Below are 21,857 nucleotides of genomic sequence, written 5' to 3'. Positions count from 1 at the left end.
CACCCATTCTCAGATTCCCTAATCTGAGAATTCCCCCAAAGGACACATAAAAAATGTTTGAATCATACAAGTAATACTCCTCTGTGAGCTCACCACATACTTCCCAGTCAGTCAGTCTGGGCAGTGATCTTTGCTACCAAGCCCTCCTACCCAAGCGCTATAAAGTGGAACCCAAGAATGCTTCCAAGAATATAATATTTTTAACTGTCAAATATCACCGGAGCAATGAGGAACTCTTTCGCTTTTTCTGGGAAATTACTGCAGTTGACAGAGCTTATCTGAGAGCCTTCCTCAAAGGAGTGTTAAGCAAGTCAAACTTTAGTTTCAAAGCAAAGGAAATTCCTTGTATTAGAAGAGAATAATAGCTACTTTCAACAGCTCGAAACAACCTGGTAAGAGTATTTGAGACCACTTACACATCTCAGATATAAAAGCTGACAGGAGATAGTGGAAATGGCACTGAACTATGTAGGTCTACTTCTGGCTCACTTACACACTCACTGGGGTACTGTGGGCAGCCACTCATCTCGTCCTGGCCCTTGATGGTCTCATCTATAAATGCTATGGCTAGACGAGAAAATCTCATTTGACAAAGAACTCCTTGTTAATAAAATGTTTATTCAATGAATTGACTAAAGGAAACGTTGAGCAGACAACCAATCACCTTGGATGGTGTTTAGCTATGAACATACTTAAAGCTGTAGGTGATAGTGAAGGGATGGTCTCGTAAGCTTCCTTCCCATCCTGTGCCTTTCGAGGATATTAGAAATTAAGAAGAAAGACTTGAATCAGATCAACATAGATTCAAATCCTGGCTCTGCTACTTATTACATGGCACAGTGAGTTTTTCACCTCTCTAAAGCCTCCATGTCCTTATCTGTAAATTGAGGTGATAATAAATTCTATGTGCCTCACAGGGATGGGGCTTTGTGAGCATTAAATCACGTGGTGTATTACATTTTTAGCACGTAACAAACTGACAATGACTGTTGGCTGCCATTCTTATGTCTATTGCACCCTAAGAGGGTCCCTTTGCTAGACTTGACCGATTTTAATTATATGCATGAACTCAGACAGAGACTATAAAAAAAGTTTTAGAAATTGAAAACAAATTATCAAGACACAGTAACCTGGTGCAATTTGTGGTTCTAGTTTGTATCCTGAACCAGAAATTTGTTTCTTTTGCTATAAAGAACATTAGTGGAACAGCTGTTAAACTTGAATAAAAATTACAGACAGATGATAATATATATCAATGCTAGTTTTCTGAGTTTGACAACTGTATTGCAATTATTTAAGTAAATATCCTTGTGTTTTTCGAATAAACAATATAGCATTTAGAGGTAAAAGGGCATTTTGACTGCAATTTACTCTCAAATAGTTTGAAAAAAAATCTACATATATTTTACATTTTATATAGTGTGTATATGTGTGTGTAGAGAGAGAGACAAAGATCGTTAACATTTGGGGAACCTGAGTGAATGGTATGTGCAAAGATTCTTTATGCCTATAACATTTTGTAAGTCTGAATTTATACACACACACACACACACACACACACGCATATATACATATACTGGCCAGTATTTACATAGAATTAAACTATTTAGTTTTGACCCACTCTTTGTATTTCATTTGAAATCTCCCTGTCCTCCTTTATAAAATAATGCCTCCATTTATAATTAATTGTCCTATAGGTTAAAAACAAAACAAAAATGAAGAGTGATCTTGAATTAGTACTCAGAGACCTAAGTTTCACTTTAGCATTGTGAAGAGTTCCAAAGCCAAAGCATATTTTGAAACAAATGGAATTATCTTTGTCTTACGTATTAAGCAGTAACTGTACAAGTGCCCAAATTGACAATGGTTTCTACAGCTTTTGCAACATCTAAGCTCAAAGCATCCACGGATTTTTCTTGGTCACCTATGGAAAAGTAGTTGGACACACCCTCTGCTGTTTTCTAATTAAATTGATTTCACAACTCCACATTTCAGCCATTCCCTGAATGGTTAATGCCCCGAACAGGTCTCATGGAGAGCCGGAAATAGTTGTGGCAGGGTCACATCAGACAATAGATCCTATCAATGCTAAATAAATGTTTTCCAAGAACTCTGACTTTCCTTTTACATCATTAACAGAAACCTGTATTGGCTCACTCCACCTTCCATCCCCAAACACAACAATCTCTCCCCCAAACACTCAAGAAAAAGAAAGACTGCAATGTTTAAGAGGAGTAGTAGAATATACCTTACTCATTTGAACATAGCACATTATGTTCACAAAGCACTTTTACAAAATTTATTCCATTTTTCCCTTCATAATACTACCAGGAGTCCCATTTTAAAGAGCAGAAAACTGAGGTGCAAAAGTCAAGAGACTGTCGAAAGAGTTCAGACTTTGTATGTATTGAATTTAGAACCAGAACCTATGTTTTTGTATCCCCAGAGAGGGGGGCTTATGATGTTTATGAAGTATAAAACTTTCAAAAGTAGTTTAGATATGAAAATAAAATAACTGGCAACAGTAGTATATAAAGTACATTTCATTGAAGTAGTTGGATGAAGTATTTCCCTGAGAATACATATGCATCATTCATAGTGTTTCAGAAAGAACAGGGCTCTGGAGATCTGACTTCAAGTCCCAGCAAAACTACACACCAGGTACGTGAGCTTGAATGAGGAACTTACCCTCTTCAGCTTGGCTTCTGCTTTTGTAAAACTGCTTCCTCTCCTCACAGTTAGAAGAATGAACTTTTACACAATGGACAGCTCTGTATGCATGCCATCTACCATCATTATCTTTATAAAACCGTTTGGCTCTCTGGATTCCCAGTCCCAGTGAATGGCACCCAATCATTCAGAGCAAATATCTTTAGTATCGTCCCTATTACTCACCCTTAAATCCAATCAACTCCTTCAGGATAAAGTCTGAACTCCTTAGTTTAAAATGCCCCTTCATGATCTGGCCTCATCTCCTGACATTTCTCTCTTTTAATATTTCACATTTCTCTGTGTTTCAATAGGAATAACTAACCACCTTTTATGATGTTCTCATACTTCTGACATGTCTATCGCTGTGTCTTTGCACATGCCAGTTTCTTCCCGGAGCACCCGTATTACCCATTGTCATGCAGTGTTTCATGAGGGCTCTCTGGTCCCGCTCCCCACATAAGAACAGAGGACATGGTGAGGCCAAACAGGAACACCCACGGAACCACAGATAGGGGAGTCACACCACTATATTCTCACTGGAGGTTGGGTTGAAGACACAGGAAGCAGGAGTCACACTGTCCGCAGCCCGCTGTCCACTTGTCTCCACTTGTCTCTGCCAACCCACCTCACTTGTCTAACTGCAATCTGCAATCCACACTCCGCACTTGCCAGCCACCATCTTCTTGCTAGGCCCCATTTTTTGGTAGTGTAGCCACAGCACTTATATTAGTGGCCAATGGCTCACTGGTTACAGCTGACGGCCAACTAGCCACAGCTGATGGCCATTTACTACCTGAGGCAGCACCTTTCCACGTGAGGCCGAGAGCCTGGAAACTGCACTCCTGGCTCTGTCCCCACACTGCCTAACTCCCTTACGCCCTTCAAGACTCAGCTGAAGCTGTTCCGGGAAGCCTTTCTCAAACCCTACCGTCTCAAGTACACATATGGCTTTGGGCTTCCACTGACCCTGCACACGTTTCTATGACAGTCTCCATCCACCACTGCTGCATCAAGTGTTGGTTCTAGCTCTTCCTATATTGTCCAATTGAACTTTCTGCAGAATTGGAAAAGTTCAATACAATAGCCGCTAGCCACAGGTGGCTATTGGGCACTTAAAAGATGGCTAGTTCCATGATGGGAACAGGATTTTAAATTTTCTTTCATGTTAATTATTTATTTATTTTTTTAAAGACTTCTTTCTTTCTTTCTTTTTAAAGACTTTATTGGGGAAGGGGAACAGGACTTTATTGGGGAACAGTGTGTACTTCCAGAACTTTTTTCCAAGTCAAGTTGTTGTCCTTTCAATCTTAGTTGTGGAGGGCGCAGCTAAGCCCCAGGTCCAGTTGCCGTAGCTAGTTGCAGGGGGCACAGCCCACCATGCCTTGTGGGAGTCGAATCGGCAACCTTGTGGTTGAGAGGATACATTCCAACCAACTGAGCCATCCGGGAGCTCATCGGCAGCTCAGTTCAAGATGTCCTGTTCAATCTTTAGTTGCAGGGGGCGGAGCCCACCATCCCTTGCGGGACTCAAGGAGTTGAACTGGCAACCTTGTGGTTGAGAGCCCACTGGCCCATGTGGGAATCAAACTGGCAGCCTTTGGAGTTAGAACCATGGAGCTCCAACCACCTGAGCCACTGGGCCAGGCCCCTCATGTTAATTATTTTAAACCTAAATTTAAATAACCACCTGTGGCAAGTAGCTATGGCACTGGACACCAAAACTCTAGACAGACTGTCACCTCCAAGGGCAAAGACCATCCTTACTAGTCTCTGTATCCCTGGCACCCACCACAGGATTTGGCATACAGCAGGATTCTGTATGTGTTGAACGAATAAGCGAACTTGTAAATCTCTATAAACACTGTTTAAGTATGGTTGGGAAGTGATTTCACCCACTACTCCAAGGATTCTGGATCATCATATAAAATTTGGCCGAACTGGTCACATCTTGTGAAGTGCACTTCATTAAGTATCATGGGGGGAAAAAACCCTCAGTAAATCACTTCTACTCAGGGCACTTCAGCTTCACAATCACTCTTAAATGACTTCCAGATGACTTCTTGACTAATGGTTACGCTGTTTATGAAATATTACAATAGTCACGGCAGCCTCATTTTGGAATGTCAAAATCAACTACACTGTTTTGTAAAGAAAAAACATGGGCTTTTTACCATGTTTATATTAACATGGAAAAAAATTCCCTTGAATGCCTGAAGTATTCCCAGAGTATGAAACACTACTCTGAACTATTCGTTAAAATTAACAATGAGCTCTCTCCACACTGAACACAATATTGAAATCCCACACAATATTTGGAGAAGGTGTACTGAATGGATTTGATGGGCTTCCATCACTGCGGCAGCAGAATACGGAGAGAACATGACCTAACTACAAAGAACTAGTGGTCAAATTCAATTTGGTTCCAATTAAAAGTCTCGGCTGACAGAAATCATGAGCTTGACATATGCTTGGTCATTTGAGATTTTAAGAAATCCAAGATGTGAACTGCACAAAGCAGAGATTAAGCAGGTTTTGACTCCACATACCGGTGTTCCCTACAAAATTTCTCAGAGTGGAGCTGGCAATCAAAGGCATGAGCAAAGATGGTCTATACACAATCGCCCCACCCAAAGAAAGGAGAGCTTCTCCGTTTCCTATTTGGTACGTCACCTGTCCCACAGTGGTTATACAATAGCTGAACAGCCACTTGTTAACATCCTTTCATTGCATAATTACTTCTGTAAAGGGAGACTAATCCTAAATCTAAAACTGTATGTGAAATAAAAAGGAATCAGTAAGGCATCGTAAAGCTTGATTACGAGCGGTGAGGAGTCGGCTTTCAAGTAAATACATAGTTCACTCATTTCAAATTCAATTTAAATTTTAAAAATAAATAACTATTTATTACACAATAATCAATGTTCCTCCCCCCCCCAAAAAAAAAAGAAAGAAAGAAAAGAAAACCACACACACACACACACAGGCCTAAATAAAATAAAACATGCATCTAATCCTTTTACCCAAAGATAATATTGTTTATACATTTCAGTGGGTTTTTTTTTCTTAGGCACTTTTAACATAAATACTAGCTAGCATTTGCATAACACACTCTCTGTTTCATGCACTGTCCTAAGCAGTTAACATCTATTAATTCATTCTGTCTTCACCACAATGCTACGCGGGAGGGGCTGTTGCTATCTGCACCTAATAGACAAAGAAACTGAGTAGAGGGAACTCAAGTAACTTGATCCAGTTCACAAGCTTGGAAGTGGCAAATACTCTCTGCTCAGTTTTTGCTGTGGGAACATTATGTTCAACTAAGTAGTGTGGGAAGAAAACTTTCTCCTTCACTTTATTAAATCCTTAGCTGCTATTTCAATACTCCAGCAAAAGCAGGGAGCACAACCTGCCTGTCTTATATGTGATTCCAGTGACCGCGCTAGGGGAGGGGCCGAGCTGAGGCAGGAGACATTCACAGACTTGCATCTAATACTCAACAGCTGGGCTGTAGGACTCACTCTGTAATCTGAATTTAGATTCCTTCAGGGCTACGTCTCTTTGATGTTCTTCGTATCAGACTGTACACTTCTTACCTCCACATAGTGCTACATAATCAATTAGCTTGGTCATTAAACGTCTATATTTAACTTGATTCGAGTCTAATTTTCCTTTTTTCACCTGGATTCTTCATACACACACACACACACACACACACACACTTCCCAATTCCTTAAAAATCTAAAAGTGCCTAGTTTTAACTATGAACTTCGCAAAACACAATGGAGGTGAAAACAAGTGGAAAGAAATTCTCCACAACGTCAACTGTTAAGCTGGAAATGTGATAAGCAGCTGACAAGTTCAGAAACAGTCTTCAAGTTATAGGTGGTCTTAGCGACCCACAAGATGTTCCTTGCCTTCACCTCATCTGCAAAAGTCATCCGCAAATGTCTGAAGGGACCTACACTCACTTTTCTGTTTGCTGGCGCTGATATTGTCTGCTGTATCATGACTGAGACATGCCTTGTATTATTTTTTATGGTTGTGTTACCCATACAGCAACTCCTCTGACAACAATGGTAATTACACAGCAGCCTTGTTGTCTAGGGATCACAGTATAATTAACTTGTGTCACTTCAGCACCCATGGTTATAATTGCAGAAAAAAAAAGTCTTATGGAAGTAGCATTTTTAGTGCTTGCTTTCAAAAATAACTTCAGCAATGACACTGCTTAAAAAATCAAATTTGTTTCCTCCCCCAAAAAACATGATTTCATTTGCATAAAGCCCACTGAAGCTATCCATATGTCCCCCTAACCAGAAATATTAAATGATTGGTCATAAGAGTTTCTAAAGAGAAAAACAAACAAACAAACAACATTTGTCAAAGTGATACTTACAGCTCCTCCAGAAAAGGGAAGTTCTTAAATGCGTCTTTTGGCAATTGAGTAATGTTGTTCATACTGATATCCCTGGAAAACATAAAGAAGATCGTTAACTAAGTGTTATTAGACTTAAAGCACTTAATTCAACAGAAAAATAATTAGATGCGGAGACTTTGTAAAGAAACAAGAAAAATGAGCATAGACGACAGACAGACATAGGAATAGTCATAATTTGGCTTCAGAATGCAGAAAACAAAGAAAAGTTAAATCTTTTATTATAAATGATGTCCCATAACTCAGAAAAGTACCCAGCTCCTGCGTTTTCCTTGGGAAAAATGTCTACAAAAACTGTCTGCAATGAGTGGGTCAGTGTGGTTTCCCAGTGCTCTGTATTCAAAGTGTTGTACCTGATAAAAATAAAGAAATACCCCAGAATTTCATTTTTAAAAAGAAAAAAAAAATTGCTGGTAAGAGTGGCTTCTTATGCCACTGTCAGGAACAATAAAACAGGTCCTAGCTGTATCCCAGTCACATTTTCTGCAAAACATATAAAAGTCCTCCAGGTAATAGTTGTAAGTGGATTTCATTTTTAGCCTATGAACAGATGCAGGCTAGAGACAAGTGCATACATGACAGGTATGCAGCCCATTTCCAGTTTTCCTTAGAGACACCCCAGAAAAGAGAGAACTTGCTTGATACCGCAACTCAACAACTAAGTCGTTTAAACGGCTGAAACATACTTTATTAACCATTGCCGTCTTCCCAGGCAGCTACCTATTGAACTGGCTTTCTCCTTCCATTCTCCACTCAATACCAACACTATGAAAGACAGGTTAGCAGCCTCATAAAGGATAGTCCCAGCCCACAATGGGTTGGTTGCCTCCCTCAGGTTCTTCTGCCTCTTGTCTCGTGTTCAAGTATGTAGCTGAGTCTTCAAGCCTCTCCTTTCTAGAAATCACCAGAAGAATTCACAACTGTGACCTTCTCTTTACCAGATTAGACACATTGGTTATAAAAAGGCAGAAGACAAATCAAGCACACAAAAATGAGCCAACCACAGAAACACTGCAATTTTCATGACTTCAGTCAGGTAAAATTTTCTTTGAAAGGAGGTGACAACTTCCATACCAGCGTAGGTGAGTCTCTTCTCCCCATCTTTCCTTTCACTAAAACTTAAAAATGGAATTTGCATCCCTTCTTACTAGCCCTTCCAAAGGCACACTTGGAAAGCTCTGTGGCTTGGAAATAACAATAACTGCAGCAACAAACACAGCAACCAAAGTAGTAACTAACATGTAGAGAAGATTGATAAGACTGCACATAAAATTTAAGTTTACAAATGGGGAGACTGAGGCTTACTGAGGTTAAATCATGTCCCCAAGGCCACTCAACAAGTGTAACAACAGGAAATGGGAACTCCAGAGTCCATGACCTTAACTGTGCCTCTTCCTAAATATCACTTGAACCCAGTTACTTCTCTCCAGTGGTAGTCAAGATATAAAGCAAATGCTCTGCACCACCAAGTTGAAAAGATGGAGGTATACTGCCCCCAAGGCCTTGGCAAAATCATCAATGAACCTCTGAAAGAACAATTTTGCTTGACAATTAAAAAAAACAAAATGAAACAAAAACTATAAATAGCTTTAGCAATTCAGGAATCAAAGTTCATATAAATTTCCTAGAACGTGAAACTTTTCGTGTGTGTGTGTGTGTGTGTGTGTGTGTGTGTGTGTGTGTTTCCAGGACCCATCAGCTCCAAGTCAAGTAGTTGTTTCAATCTAGTTGTGGAGGGCACAGCTCATAGTGGCCCATGTGGGGATCGAACCAGCAACCTTGGTGTTAAGAGCACCGTGCTCTAACCAACTGAGCTAACCAGATGCCCCCGTGAAACTTTTCTTAAGATGATCCTTATGACCGAATTTTATATCAAATTCTATTAAAGATAACTTATAAGAAAAACGAAATTAATATTCTCCAGGAAAAAATTCTTCTCCAGGGTCTCCATATTTACAAACTAATATATGTTAAACTAACATATGTTAAGTAATTATTTTTAAACACAGGCCCAATACTACTTCAGCCAGCTATCATTATCCGTGGGGAAGGGGAGGAAAACCCTTGAGTGTTTCAAGATACTGGAGCAATGGCACCAAAATAAGGGTCAGAAAAATCAGGCTCAACTCCTGCCACAGCCACGTAGCTGCTGTGTAATCCTAGACCTCGCTTTGCTCATCTGTAAGAGGAGGGAGCTGAACTGATTGGTTGAGTGTCTTCCAAGCCTGACATTATATACTTCCATGATTCACCTTTTTCGGCAGTACACATTCATACAGGGGCCCACCCTTCCTGATGAAAATACACGAGCTTCATTTTATGGAAAGGGCATGTTTCTGAAAAATTTACCATAACACAAAACTTAGAGACTATCAATTCACCATTATAAAACTGAGTCGCTCCCACTGTAAACACATTTGGCCTTAACCAATAAAATCACTCTTAAGAATACAACAAAACTTTTAATCCTATTGAAAGGCAAACTAACAATCTGAAAAAGTAGTGGTTCCATAAAATATCACACAGCTTTGGTGCTCTTTAGTCATTCCAATAAGAGGAGAAAGAGGGACAACCATAATGTATTACTTTACAAAAGGAGGCACTCCATACAGTTGTCTCTAAGTTTGGCACACCTGAATTCAGATGAGTATCATAGTAACACAAAATGTGATGAATTGCCTCACCAGAAAAAGACACATAATTAGAGAGAATTTACACTGCACTACTCTCTGCATTCCAATTCTTTAAAACACATACACCTATATAATTCTCTCATTTTTTCCCCCTCAGAGTAACAAGACATAACAGGTAGTTTTGCTGTGAGCTATAAACGCAATTACTGGGACTCTATATTTACAAACTAATATATGTTAAACATGAGGCAAAGTGTTGTTTCAAAGCTTCACATTCAGGAGCAACACTTGTTTCCAAATTGTTCTAAATTTCACCCACCTAAACTTTCTCTCTTCATGTGTGTTTTTCCCTCCTACTTTCTGGACTTCAGTTACAAAATATTTGTGAATAAGGTTAAAAAGATGCTACAAGATGTTATCTCCAGAGAAGCACTGGAAACATGTGGTTACAGAGTATAAAGTGGGTGGGTACTCATTTAAAATAATGAGGGCTAATGGTGATAAACAACCTACAGACAGCCTTAAGAGCCGATTCCAGACCTGACGTCACCAACACCAGCAAGAGAGCTTAACCTTGGAAAGGATGCTGGCAGTGATGAGTTAACTCTAACAAGTTACAGATGGAAGCGCTATGCCAATAATTACACATATATTAGGCTCATAAGCCATAGAAATTATTAAAATACATAAGTACAAGAAAGTTGCACAGAAATTTTTCAGCTCGAAGACACACCTCCAGATCAGTGCCCTGACATTTATACGAGCAATACAATCTTCCCAGAAACATCTGGAATTAAAACCGTGATTGGCCATCCTGCATTCCAAGAAGAAAATAAATGTAACATCGAAACCAAAAAATCATACAAGGTCAGAGCACCACCAACTCATAAACACCTCTGAAGAGTAATTTCAAGAGAACTGATGGCTTTTACTGGAAGGTAGCCTAGTGTAGTTGGAAGGCTTGGGAGCCAGACAGACCAGGGTTTACCTGTGGATTCACTACCTTGGGCAAGCTGTTCATATTTTCTGAGCCCTATTTTCCTCATTTGGGAAAAAATGGAAGTAGTAATAACTACACCTTTGTAGACTACTGTGAAGATCAGAAAATGGCAAGTCACATATAAGAAGCTAAGTAAGCAATAGTATTCTATCTTATCACCGCCCATGTTTTTTGCTGATCCTGGAAGCTGTCTGAATTCAGTGGACCCAGAATGGACTAAGGCTAGGATAACCATCACTCAGCATCTGTGTGGCCTTCCTTCCAAGAAAGAAACCCCTTTTGCACAAGAGAAACATTAAATGGTGCAGAAGACTTAGAACCTGAAGTTGTTCCTACCTATAAAACACCGCTCGAAACTCTAGAACTCCAAGTGCCAAAGATTTTCAGCTGGAAGATCCCTTCAAGATCAAAAGAAAAAAGTTGAGGCCCCATTGTTGACAGTGAAGGAGAGAGAGAGAGAGAGAGAGAGAGAGAGAGAGAGAGAGAGAGAGAGAGAGAGAGAGAGAGAGAGAGAGAGAGAATTATATTCTTCTAGAAAATTTTTGAAAGGACAAGGGAACACCAGAGCCATTTTCAAAAAGATCAGGATGACCTCCAGCAGTTTGGTGAAAAAGCAAGACATACAACCTAGAACTTTCACTTGGGGAAGTGGGATTGAGTGTATCTTTTCTATACATATTTATTTGTTTTGTAACAGATTTCTTGATAGTTAGGTCTCCCAAGGTCCACTAACTGGAACAGAGAATGCATCTGCACACAAGTACTCACACAATGCAATACTTCCACATTTTTAACACAGAAATCAGAAACACAAAAGCACATGACCCCCACTAGAAAAATAAAGGTGAACGCTCAAACACCAACAGTCACTGATTTCAATATTAAAATTTAAAGGGTGCAATTGTTTAATTTAAACTGCTAAATCTCCCTAGTGGTTAAACTCTCATCTTTTTTCCCTCATAAAATTCACTAATGCTAAAGTATCTCGACAGTAAACAGGAACATCATGTTTCAACAAGGTACCTTTTAAAATCCCTATAAAAGGCTCCCTAAGCAAGCCTAACCTGTTTGCTGATGGCCAAGCGTGTACCACTGTGGGCTCTGCCACTGCGTGCTTGCCAGGTCTGGGCCTTTTGCCACAGAATTATTTAGTTTTAAATATACTATGACAGATCCAATGTTATCTAAATTTGAATAAGCCTTCCTACTGGTATTAGATAAAACTGTGCTGTTCCTGCCATATTGTTGATTACATCTCAGCAGTTTAAAAAGTCAATTAACTAGATGTATATTCTAGAGAACAGTGAGTTCTCTAGAAAATGGTGACATCTTTAAACTCAATGAACACAAGTTGATAATGACTTAGAGCTAATACTATTCCAATGACTTTTCTAGCGTCATTAGTAATCAACCAAAAATTGTAGGCCAATCTTCAGTTAACAGACGTCTACAGTATGAACAAAAACTATAACTAAATTTGAAAAATGTCTCTGGTGGAACAAATTTGAAGGTAAGGTCTTTCTTGTCGACAAGTAGTAGATATAGACACACATATAATCCCAAAGTTCTAGTCAAAACTCATGTAGAGTTGAATTTCTTTTCTGACACGATTTCATATTTTTGGGCAAGTCATCTCTTCTCCCCCCACACTTTTTTATAATAACAAATGTAACCTATGTTAACTGTTTTTTTTTAAAAAAAATCCCTGATATACAAAGAAAACCATCCACAATATCAATACGCAGATATAACCACTGTCATATTTCATGGGTGTCATTACAGCTGCATCTTCTATGTATGGTTTATACTTCTTACAAATATGAAATTACATAGTTATGGACATGTTTATCTCTTGACATCTAAGATTCTTCATTTGCAAAATGAAAAATAAAAAACCTTTTTAACGAAAGTGTAACTATGAGAGTCTAATATATCCAGCTCTGTGCTGTTTTTTAGCAGGCCATACATCACGGATGGGATCGTCCTTGCTACTGGAAGCCACCAGGCCAAAAGGAAAAAGAGGTTAATGAAGGATTTTCCTTTACAAGAAAAAAGGAAACATACTGTCATCCATTTAACAAACATTTACAAAGTATCCATTATCCACGCATGTATAAGGCACTATGCTGGGATGGTGAGACTTTTCTAGCAAAGTATCTGTTCACAGTTCTTTTTAGAATTGTTTTATGAAAAATCCATCAGAAAACTAAATAGCGTAAGGTTGCATATAGCTTGTTAGTATTTACATAAAATTTACATTATGTTTTAAGACACAAAATCCTAGTGTATGCTTTTTCTTGGATACACCTGAATACAGCAAAAATACAGAAAACAAGTATAGGAATAATATGTACTAAGTTCAAGACTGTGGTTACTTTTGGGGGTGAAAGAAGAAACAATGGTAATGGGATTGGCATAGGGGTTAGCTCTATTTGTTATGTTTTATTTTTTGGAGAAAACAAAGAGTGCCCTGAAGAAATTATGGCCAAATACTAAAATCTGTTAAATCTTGGGAATACTGTTATGTTTTATGTGTTTGTAATATTTCATACGTTTACATTTAAATTTATTAAGACTGCAATGGAGCATGTTTTTAATGTTTCGATGTCCACTTATTATGCTATAAGCAGATTTCACTGAGTAATTGCTGCTTTTATAAAAAAAATGTTTTAAAAACTGTGTAAATCATTAAAACTGGAGGGAAAAAATAAAATCCATCAGTCCACTCTATTTTTAACTTGTTATTACTGTTTAAGAAACTTGCAATGTTTAATTAAAATTAACTTTTTAAAAACGCATTATTTTGAAAACAATTGGAACAGCTACATATACACAAAGAATATGCTCTTCACACTGCGGAAATGGGGCCAAAACAGAATATATGCCATTTTAGTCAGATTTTGCTCCAGAGATATTTTTCCGACCTTACATGTTTTGGCACTGCTAAAATCCAACTTGATGTCACAATAGACACCTTCTAATGCTGCATGCAACCTCTCTACTACAGTTTTAGGCAGCCGGATAAATAGTATCCATGCTATCTGGCATTTTCTCTGGGGTTTCACACACAAAGGCTCAGTGCTCCCCAGAGAAAACAATCCAAAGTTTGCTTCTCTGTAAACTTGCAATCCTTAAGAGGATACTGTGTTTCCCTGAAAATAAGATCTAGCCAGACAATCAGCTATAATGCGTCTTTTGGAGCAAAAATTAATATAAGACCGGGTCTTATTTTACTGTAAGACCGGGTATAATACAATATATAATATAGTATAATATAATATAATATAATATAATATAATATAATATAATATAATATAATACTGGGTCTTATATAAGACCAGGTCTTATATTAATTTTTGCTCCAAAAGACACATAAGAGCTGATTGTCCAGCTAGGTCTTATTTTCGGGAAAACATGGTAGCTGCTACAATTACCACACTAATACTTAAAAATAAATGTTAATTACTGCAGGAAAAACTTATCACATTGCAAAGTCATTACCTATTTAAGGTGCTTAAACATCCTACCAGTAGTATACAATTTTCCTAACAACATAGAAAGGCTAGAGAAAATGCCACCTGCACATCTTAAAAAATAATAAAAATAAAAACGATCTACTCTCATGAAATAAAATCTCGATTTTAGGGCCTTTTAGAATTTTTCCATTAAAGACTTTCAAAGCTGCATTGTCACTGTTAAGGGAAATGACACGAAACGGACTGGGAGCACATATTTGCATACACATTAGATAAAGGGTTTGTAGCTATAATATAGAAAGAACTCTCAAAACTCAGTAAGAACATAAACCTGGCTGTAAAATGGGCAAAAAGATTTGAACGGACACTTCACCGAAGAATATTACACAAATGGCAGAGAGCACAGAAAAAGATGTTCAACATTTGTCTTTAGGAAAACACAAAATTATATCGCAATGAGATACCACAGAACTATTAGAATGGCTAAAATATGAAAAAATAATAATAGCTGACAACACCAAGTGCTGGTGAGGATGTAGAAAAACTGCTAGGGGAGATATAAAATGGTACAACCACTTTGGAAAAGGCTGGCAGTTTCTTATAAAACATATGCTCATGACCATATGGCCAGCAATGCTATTTATAAATAATATAATCACCAAAACCTATAAATACCGTGAATATCATTCAGTTGATGGGTGGATAAAGAAACTTTGGTGTACCTATACAACGGAATAATAACAAGAAGCCAACCACTGATACAAGGAGCAGCAAGGATGAATCTCAATCACCTTATGCTAAGTCAAAGAGGCCAGATCCAAAAAGCTACCTATTATAGGACTCCATTTATATGGCATTCTGGAGAAGGCACACTTTTAGAGACAGAAAACAGATCAGTGGGGGCCCACAGCTGGGAGGCTGGGCGGGGAGAAAGGTTGGCTACAAAGGGACACAAGAGAACTTCCTGGAGGGATGGCACTGTTCTATGTCTTGATTTTGATGTGGTTGTATGATTGTTGTATGAACTTACCAAAACTCTTAGAACTGTGATTAAAAAGTGCAAATTTTACCATATGTAAACTAAACCTCAATATCTGTGTTGTTAACCTTTTATTAATAAAAGCATATATATGACTTCCTCCCATTTCTCCCAGAGGGGGAAAAATAATAATAATTAATCCTTTGACTAGAGGTCCTCTTTCCCAGCTCTACCCCCAAATAATATGAGGCACAGCGCTGGCTTGAGTCAGGAAAACTGCAGTGTTTTGTTCTGTTTGGTTTTTCCAACCTCTGCTCACCACTTGCAGCGGGCCACTGGGTCAGGCCTCTTCGTCCTCTCTGGAAGCCCCTATTAGGTTCGTGTCTGTGTGCGGGGCAGCGGGTATACAAAGACAAATAAGATGCAGTATCTACCCTCAGAAGTGTTCTGAGGCAATGGGCGAGGCCATAATTAAACAAGTAAATACTGTGATCTGTGCGGCACAGCCAGGGAGGGAGCTCAGCCGAACGTGAAGGGGTAGCAGGGCTTCCCAAGATGGTGCTGTGGTGCTGAGAGATCGAGGACACGCTACAGCGGCTGCTCGTCAGCCTGTGGTCTCACTCATGAGGCGAGCACTGGTTCTCAGAAGAGACACACCTGGCACGTTGAGCAGGATAATTCTTCATGATTCAAGATGATCTTGCTCACTAGGGTGTTTGGCATCTCTGTTTCCAGGGCGTGCTAATTAGTGCAACCAAAACATTCCCCAAACGCTTCCAACCTCCCTTAGGAAGTTGGCAGCACAGAAAGGGACATGAAATCTGTTTGGCAGGTAGCAAATGGCATTTTGAAAAAGAAATATAATGAACAGCATGAAAGTTAAGTACATCGCATAGAAAAAGTATTGTTTCATGGCAATTATTTGGAATATATATATATATGTGTGTGTATATATATATATATATATATATATATATAACACACACACACACACACACACACACACACACGGCCAAAAAAATGTATACACATTTTAAGAAAGGAAAAACCTATATTAAAATTGTAATATTCAACATATACCAAAAACAAAAGATAAATACAAGTCATGTGTATACATATTTTTGGCTACACACACACACACACACACACACACACACACATACACACAGAATGTAAAATGCAGTCCTCAGTGGCTTCATAGGGGAAAAAAAATACATCCCAAAAGGCTTTGTATGTCACCTCTAGAAATCAGAACATTGTTCTAAAAGCATGGAATGCTGCCAGAGGAAGTTGAAGCATATCAAGTTTGTTGCAGATTGATCATTCTGGCAGCCATATATTACGATAGGATGAAAAGAGGAGAAGAAACCCGGCCTCTCTGGAACCCAACTTCCTCTACTGTAAATTATTTTGTACTCACTCACTTCTCAGGTCCTTTCTAAATCTATCATTATGACTCCCACTTTGGCATCCCCGCGCCTGCACATTCCCTGCATAATTAGCAGAAAATAAGAAACCCTTAGATTCATGTTTTTCCTATACGTATAGGCACATTTGCTTGTGTTAGCAAGTGTGTGAATGAGTACAGACTTAAACATACCCCCTTCAGAATTACAAGGGTTCGGCAATTAAGAAAGACGCATGACTTCATCTCCAAAGGTAATATTTTATGCTGTAATTGTTTATGCTCTCAGTGAAGCAATACAGCCTAGGAGACATTTAAGGGTGTGTTCTTCAAGGAGATGCTAACCCCACAAGTTAGAAATGAGAGAGAACAAAACACCGGTGTGTAAATATCATACCACAAACGACAGGCAAGTGTGGCTTAAATTACACATCCTTAAAAGGGTAACTTTAAAAAATGAAACTAGTTAGGCTAATTCAATAGTTTCTAATATTGAAACAAGTTCTGCTTATTTACAGGGCTTTTTCATTTTTGTCCTTTTAAACAGAGCCTAGTTTTCAAGTCTGGGATATAACCTAAAGAGAAAGATATAAAGTGTTCTAAATTTCAAGCAATGTTTACTAAATGGCAAGGAAAAATGAATACCAAAGGGGGAAAAAAGAACATTCTTTTCTATCATTTGATCAAGTACCCCAAGCCATCTGGAATCACATGGAACAGATAAGGGTTAAACTATAATATTCCTTGTTTTCTCGCTATTTAACGGGTGTTCTCAGACATTCTTTGGGCATCAACAGCTGTTCTGGTAACCCTAACGATGAAAAAACAGTGCTCGTTACCAGCCAAGACACACAGACAAAATGCTATTTCCATACTCCATTTAACATCAACAAGAAGTATTGTAAGGATTGTCGTCTGTGCAAATTAGAAACACTCAATTACTTCATCTTAGCAGACAAAATACACTATTCATAAAGAAATCAATCCCACAGTATTTATTATGGTAAATATTCTAATTAACTAAATGCTTTATGTTTTACTATGGCTACACTTATTAACACCACTGCTAGGAAAACATTACTTCATGGCCCTAGCCTTCAAACAAGCACTCCCACGAAAACCTCTGTATAGACACATATTTTTTAAACTTCAGCTCACAACCAATTAATGGGTTGTGAAATCATTTTAATAGGTCATGGCCAACTTTAAAAAAAAATTGAAATAGGAAAGAATAAAACAGAAAAATATCAGAATGCATCCATGTAGTAAAGGTAAGTCTGTTTTAGGAAATTTTGTTTCAGCATGTGTGTACTTCTCTTTTCCTGATTGTAAAGTCTCACATTCATATATGTTATCCATGAAACATAGTCAGAACCATGAGTTCAAGGAATTGGCCATTCAAGCCAAATATTTCTTATTCCATCCAAGTGGAAGTCAAAACTACAGCTGCTTTCCCAGCACCACAAGTTTGGCCCAATGGATTCAGAAACCTTTAAAGTCTTCCTTCATCTTTGTCCACACCCAAGTACTTTCATGTTTTAGTGACATAGGTTCTCTAAAATTGACAGTAATCGTATGAGAGAATGTCACAATAGGCTACCCTGAAATTTCTTTGTCAGAGAGAGAGAGAGAGAAAGAGAGAGAGAGAGAAGAATTTATTACACTACTACTTTCAACTGTTTTGACAGAATTGACAATAAATAAACTGAGTTAGCTAAATTTCTATTTAGCTACCCCATGTTCTATTGGGGTTTTTAGAAGTACATGATAACATCATGACATTTTTCACTCACTATGCATAAAATGTTTACAAATAATCTCCAAAACCATCTTCAGATAATGTACGATTTAAAGGTTTTTTTTAAAAAATTTTGCATTCCAGTAAATCCCTTCCAATGCCCCAAATCCAAATCTAATGCCACCCAATAAGCACTGATTGTACTTTCAATAATCATCCCAGGCAAGAGGAACTTCAATTTCTAAGACACTGACCTCATAGGCTGAGGCAAGAGGAAAATGCTGAATGACAGGCAGTCTACACCCTAAAATAAAGGTCAGTTGCCAGTGGTCAAGGCCGGAACCCTGAGGCAGGTTCTCTGGGGTTTCATCATCTCTGTGAAGCAGGCTTTGTGGGGCAATCACTTGCCTTAGGCCATGATGCATGCAACATCCCTCCCTCCCTAAATACACACACACCACATACTTTTCCCTTCTCCAGTCCAATGGCCATTTTTAAAAATGCTTTACAAACAGCTATTCATAAAGAAATAATTCAAAATTGTCAGTGGGATGACACAATCATTGCTGTTGACTCTAATACAACATTGATAATGACAGTTTATAAACAGTCATTCAAGATATTCCCTTGGGAATGACTGACAGCTCATTGAAGTCGCTAATGATTTATCCTGTAGTAGAAGAGATATTATGCAATCAAATCTGAGATGATCCTGAATCTTTGGGAGCAAAGACTCTCAAATCTAGTTTTGTAATACTCCTAAACAGTTCCATTGGTGAGAAGGCTTTAAGTTCTAAAAAGTCCCCAAACTTCAAGTTCTTCTAATTTTTGCAATCCACATGGGTCATATTGTCCTTTGTTTTTTACCTGGGACAGAAAAGAATGGTCTACACCCTAAATTTATTTGCTAAAAAAAGAGAGACACATACACTAGGCACTCCAATCCCATTCCGAGTTACTGATTTAGGATGTTCAATCTAAGAAAATCTCTGAATTCTGCAGCTGACTTATGTTTCACTGAGGCAGTTTTGTTACTAAATTGGTAAGCAGAGAAGAAATAATGTCTTAGAAAATAAATTCCTATAAGGAAGAGAATATATAATTCCCCAACCCCCAGTGAAACCAGATGCACACAACTGATTCAGTCTCACACTTTCTCTCTCTCTCTCACCCTCCCTCCCTCCCTTTCTCTCTCTCTATAAAGAGCTTACCATAGTTAAAGAACGTAAGATTAGAAGGTCAATAAACCTTAATAAAAAGGATGAATAAAAAGGATGACAACACACTCCAGTCTGCCTGGGACAATTCCAGTTTACATCTATTGTGTCCGCATAATTATTAATACTGCTCTTTTTCACTCTCAAAGGGATGATCATTTGGATGAAAAATGATCATCCCACTAACAGCAGTGGGTCTGACTGAATCACACTGGATGAGCTGTGATAGGATGAAGTAGAAATCTTGGTTTAGATTGCCTAGGGGAGGGCTTGAATAAACAGCTAACTCCTCATCTGTATAATAGTATAATGACAACAACAATATGCAAAACAACTTATCAAGCATCTGTGCCGTTTGTAAATATCACTTTGATCAATTTCATGCTCCTCCATGGGGATCCTATGCTCCATTAGGGCAGGGTCTATGTTTTGCTCACTACTGTATCCTAGGCCTCTGGCACAATGTATGGGCCATAGTTGAATGAATGACAAGCAGACACTGCAATGAATGCTTTAACAGTCATGGTAACAAGTACTTAACTTAGCTTTTCCAAAAAAATAAATCAATTTAAGAAACGGCTTAATTTCCCAACCATCTTTTTAAAGGAAGTCAAAGGCCTGGCTGCAGGAGGAAACAAAGGGAGGGAGGGCACAGAACAAATCGTCCTCTAAGTGTCACCTGACCCACTTCTGGGACAATCAAGAACACAGCATTTCTTATGGACAACAAAGAGCGGCAACAACAGATTTCCTCCCAAAGTCTATTGCTATAACCAGATAATAACCTTACATGCAAACACATTTGGGGAAAAGCAAGAAAGAGAGCAAAGCTGTCATTTCGATACAAGTTCCTGGATTTAAAAATAGCTTGGGAGGGATGATGTAAAATTGGATTTCAGTAAAACTAATTTTTCTTCCTCAAAATTTCAAAATACAGGCTTGGTCCTATAAATAGCATCTCACAAAACCACTGAACTAGAAAGCATAGTGGTTAAAAGTTCCTCCCACAAGCCAGACCAAGGGCCTTGGGTTTGAATAAAGCTCTGCTCGCTCACTAGCTGCATAACCCTGGGCAAGTCCCTTCATGTCTCTGGGCCTCAGTTTCTTCAGGCATAAACAGAGATGATCCTTCTGATTTAACATCACCGTGTGGATCAGATGATGTGACCTCCGGCCAGTGCCCAGCTGCCCAGCACAGCACCTAGCTCATGGCAAACACTCAGTCAAAATCAGCTATTATTATTTTCACTATTATCATCTTCACTTGATCACCATCTACTCTAACCATCTCATTTTAATAATGAGGCAACTGAGGCCCAGAGGCTTTAGATAATTAATTAATCAAAGAATCAAGATCAGAATCAAAGAGATAAATGCCAGTCCAGGGTTCTTTCTACTACCCTAAGCTGGAGTGTGTGTGGCGGTAATGTTTTAGCAATATGCTTTGGAACTTGGGAAAACAACTTGGCCAGAAACCATGTGTTGAATGGTGCTTAGACTCAGAGGTTAATGGATAAGAGCTGGCTGAGTCTCTCACTGTCGCTCAACTGATAAACAAATATTACAAACAAAACATGGAAGCAAATAAATCAACACTCTCTGTACTTAAACAAGTAAGTGCAGGAAAGGTATTATCTTCTTACTTATTAAGAACACTGGTCCTTGAAGAAGTCATAAGTTTTAAATGAGGCAAAATTGCTAAAGTGGAATTCTGAATACCTTTAAAAGGTGTTGATTTACTGATGGTGATATGTTCAGTTTTACTTAAAGAATTCACAGCTTTTGTTGTTGTTCAGCAAATCTCTAATGGCATGATGGGTCAAACATCCCCAGTGATCTTAAAAAATACAAATAAAAAGTAAAAAGCACCTTTATGCAAGCCAGGTAAAAAGGGAGAGAGAGAAAGGCCCTTAAAGCTAAAGGAATTGCATGAAGTTGAATTCTAGAGGATAAAACCATTCAGGAGACAGCAAGCAGACTGGCCAGGCTGGGATGTAGAGTTCAGGGATGGGGGATAAACCTGGTAAAGATAACAAACTCAGATTACAGAGGACACCAAATGTCTACATAATGAAGAATTTGAGGACAGGAACAAGAAGCTATGGAAGATTTTTTAGGAACATAAAGAAGGCTGCTTTGCCAAGAAATTCTGGTAGAATTTTTTGGACACAATTTCTGCACCCTCTAACCTTTACAATAACCATTATTGACAATACACACTGGTAGTCTGCTATTGGCCACATTGAGTGATGTCAGCAGCAG

The 21,857-nt window shown here is 38.4% G+C and overlaps 1 protein-coding gene across 2 annotated transcripts in view; it reads right to left on the bottom strand.

Moving 5' to 3' along the window:
- The window catches only part of LGR4 (leucine rich repeat containing G protein-coupled receptor 4), a 96,232-nt gene that overhangs the window by 39,863 nt on the left and 34,512 nt on the right, over positions 1–21,857 (bottom strand). For both annotated transcript variants that reach the window (XM_081062563.1, XM_081062564.1), the window contains exon 2: positions 7,109–7,180. In XM_081062563.1, the coding sequence (XP_080918689.1) occupies positions 7,109–7,180 (72 nt within the window). The remainder of the gene's footprint in view (positions 1–7,108; positions 7,181–21,857) is intronic.

This window comes from Rhinolophus hipposideros (assembly GCF_964194185.1).
Source record: "Rhinolophus hipposideros genome assembly, chromosome: 10".
Taxonomy (NCBI): domain Eukaryota; kingdom Metazoa; phylum Chordata; class Mammalia; order Chiroptera; family Rhinolophidae; genus Rhinolophus; species Rhinolophus hipposideros.
This window is presented reverse-complemented; position numbering and strand designations above follow the sequence as displayed.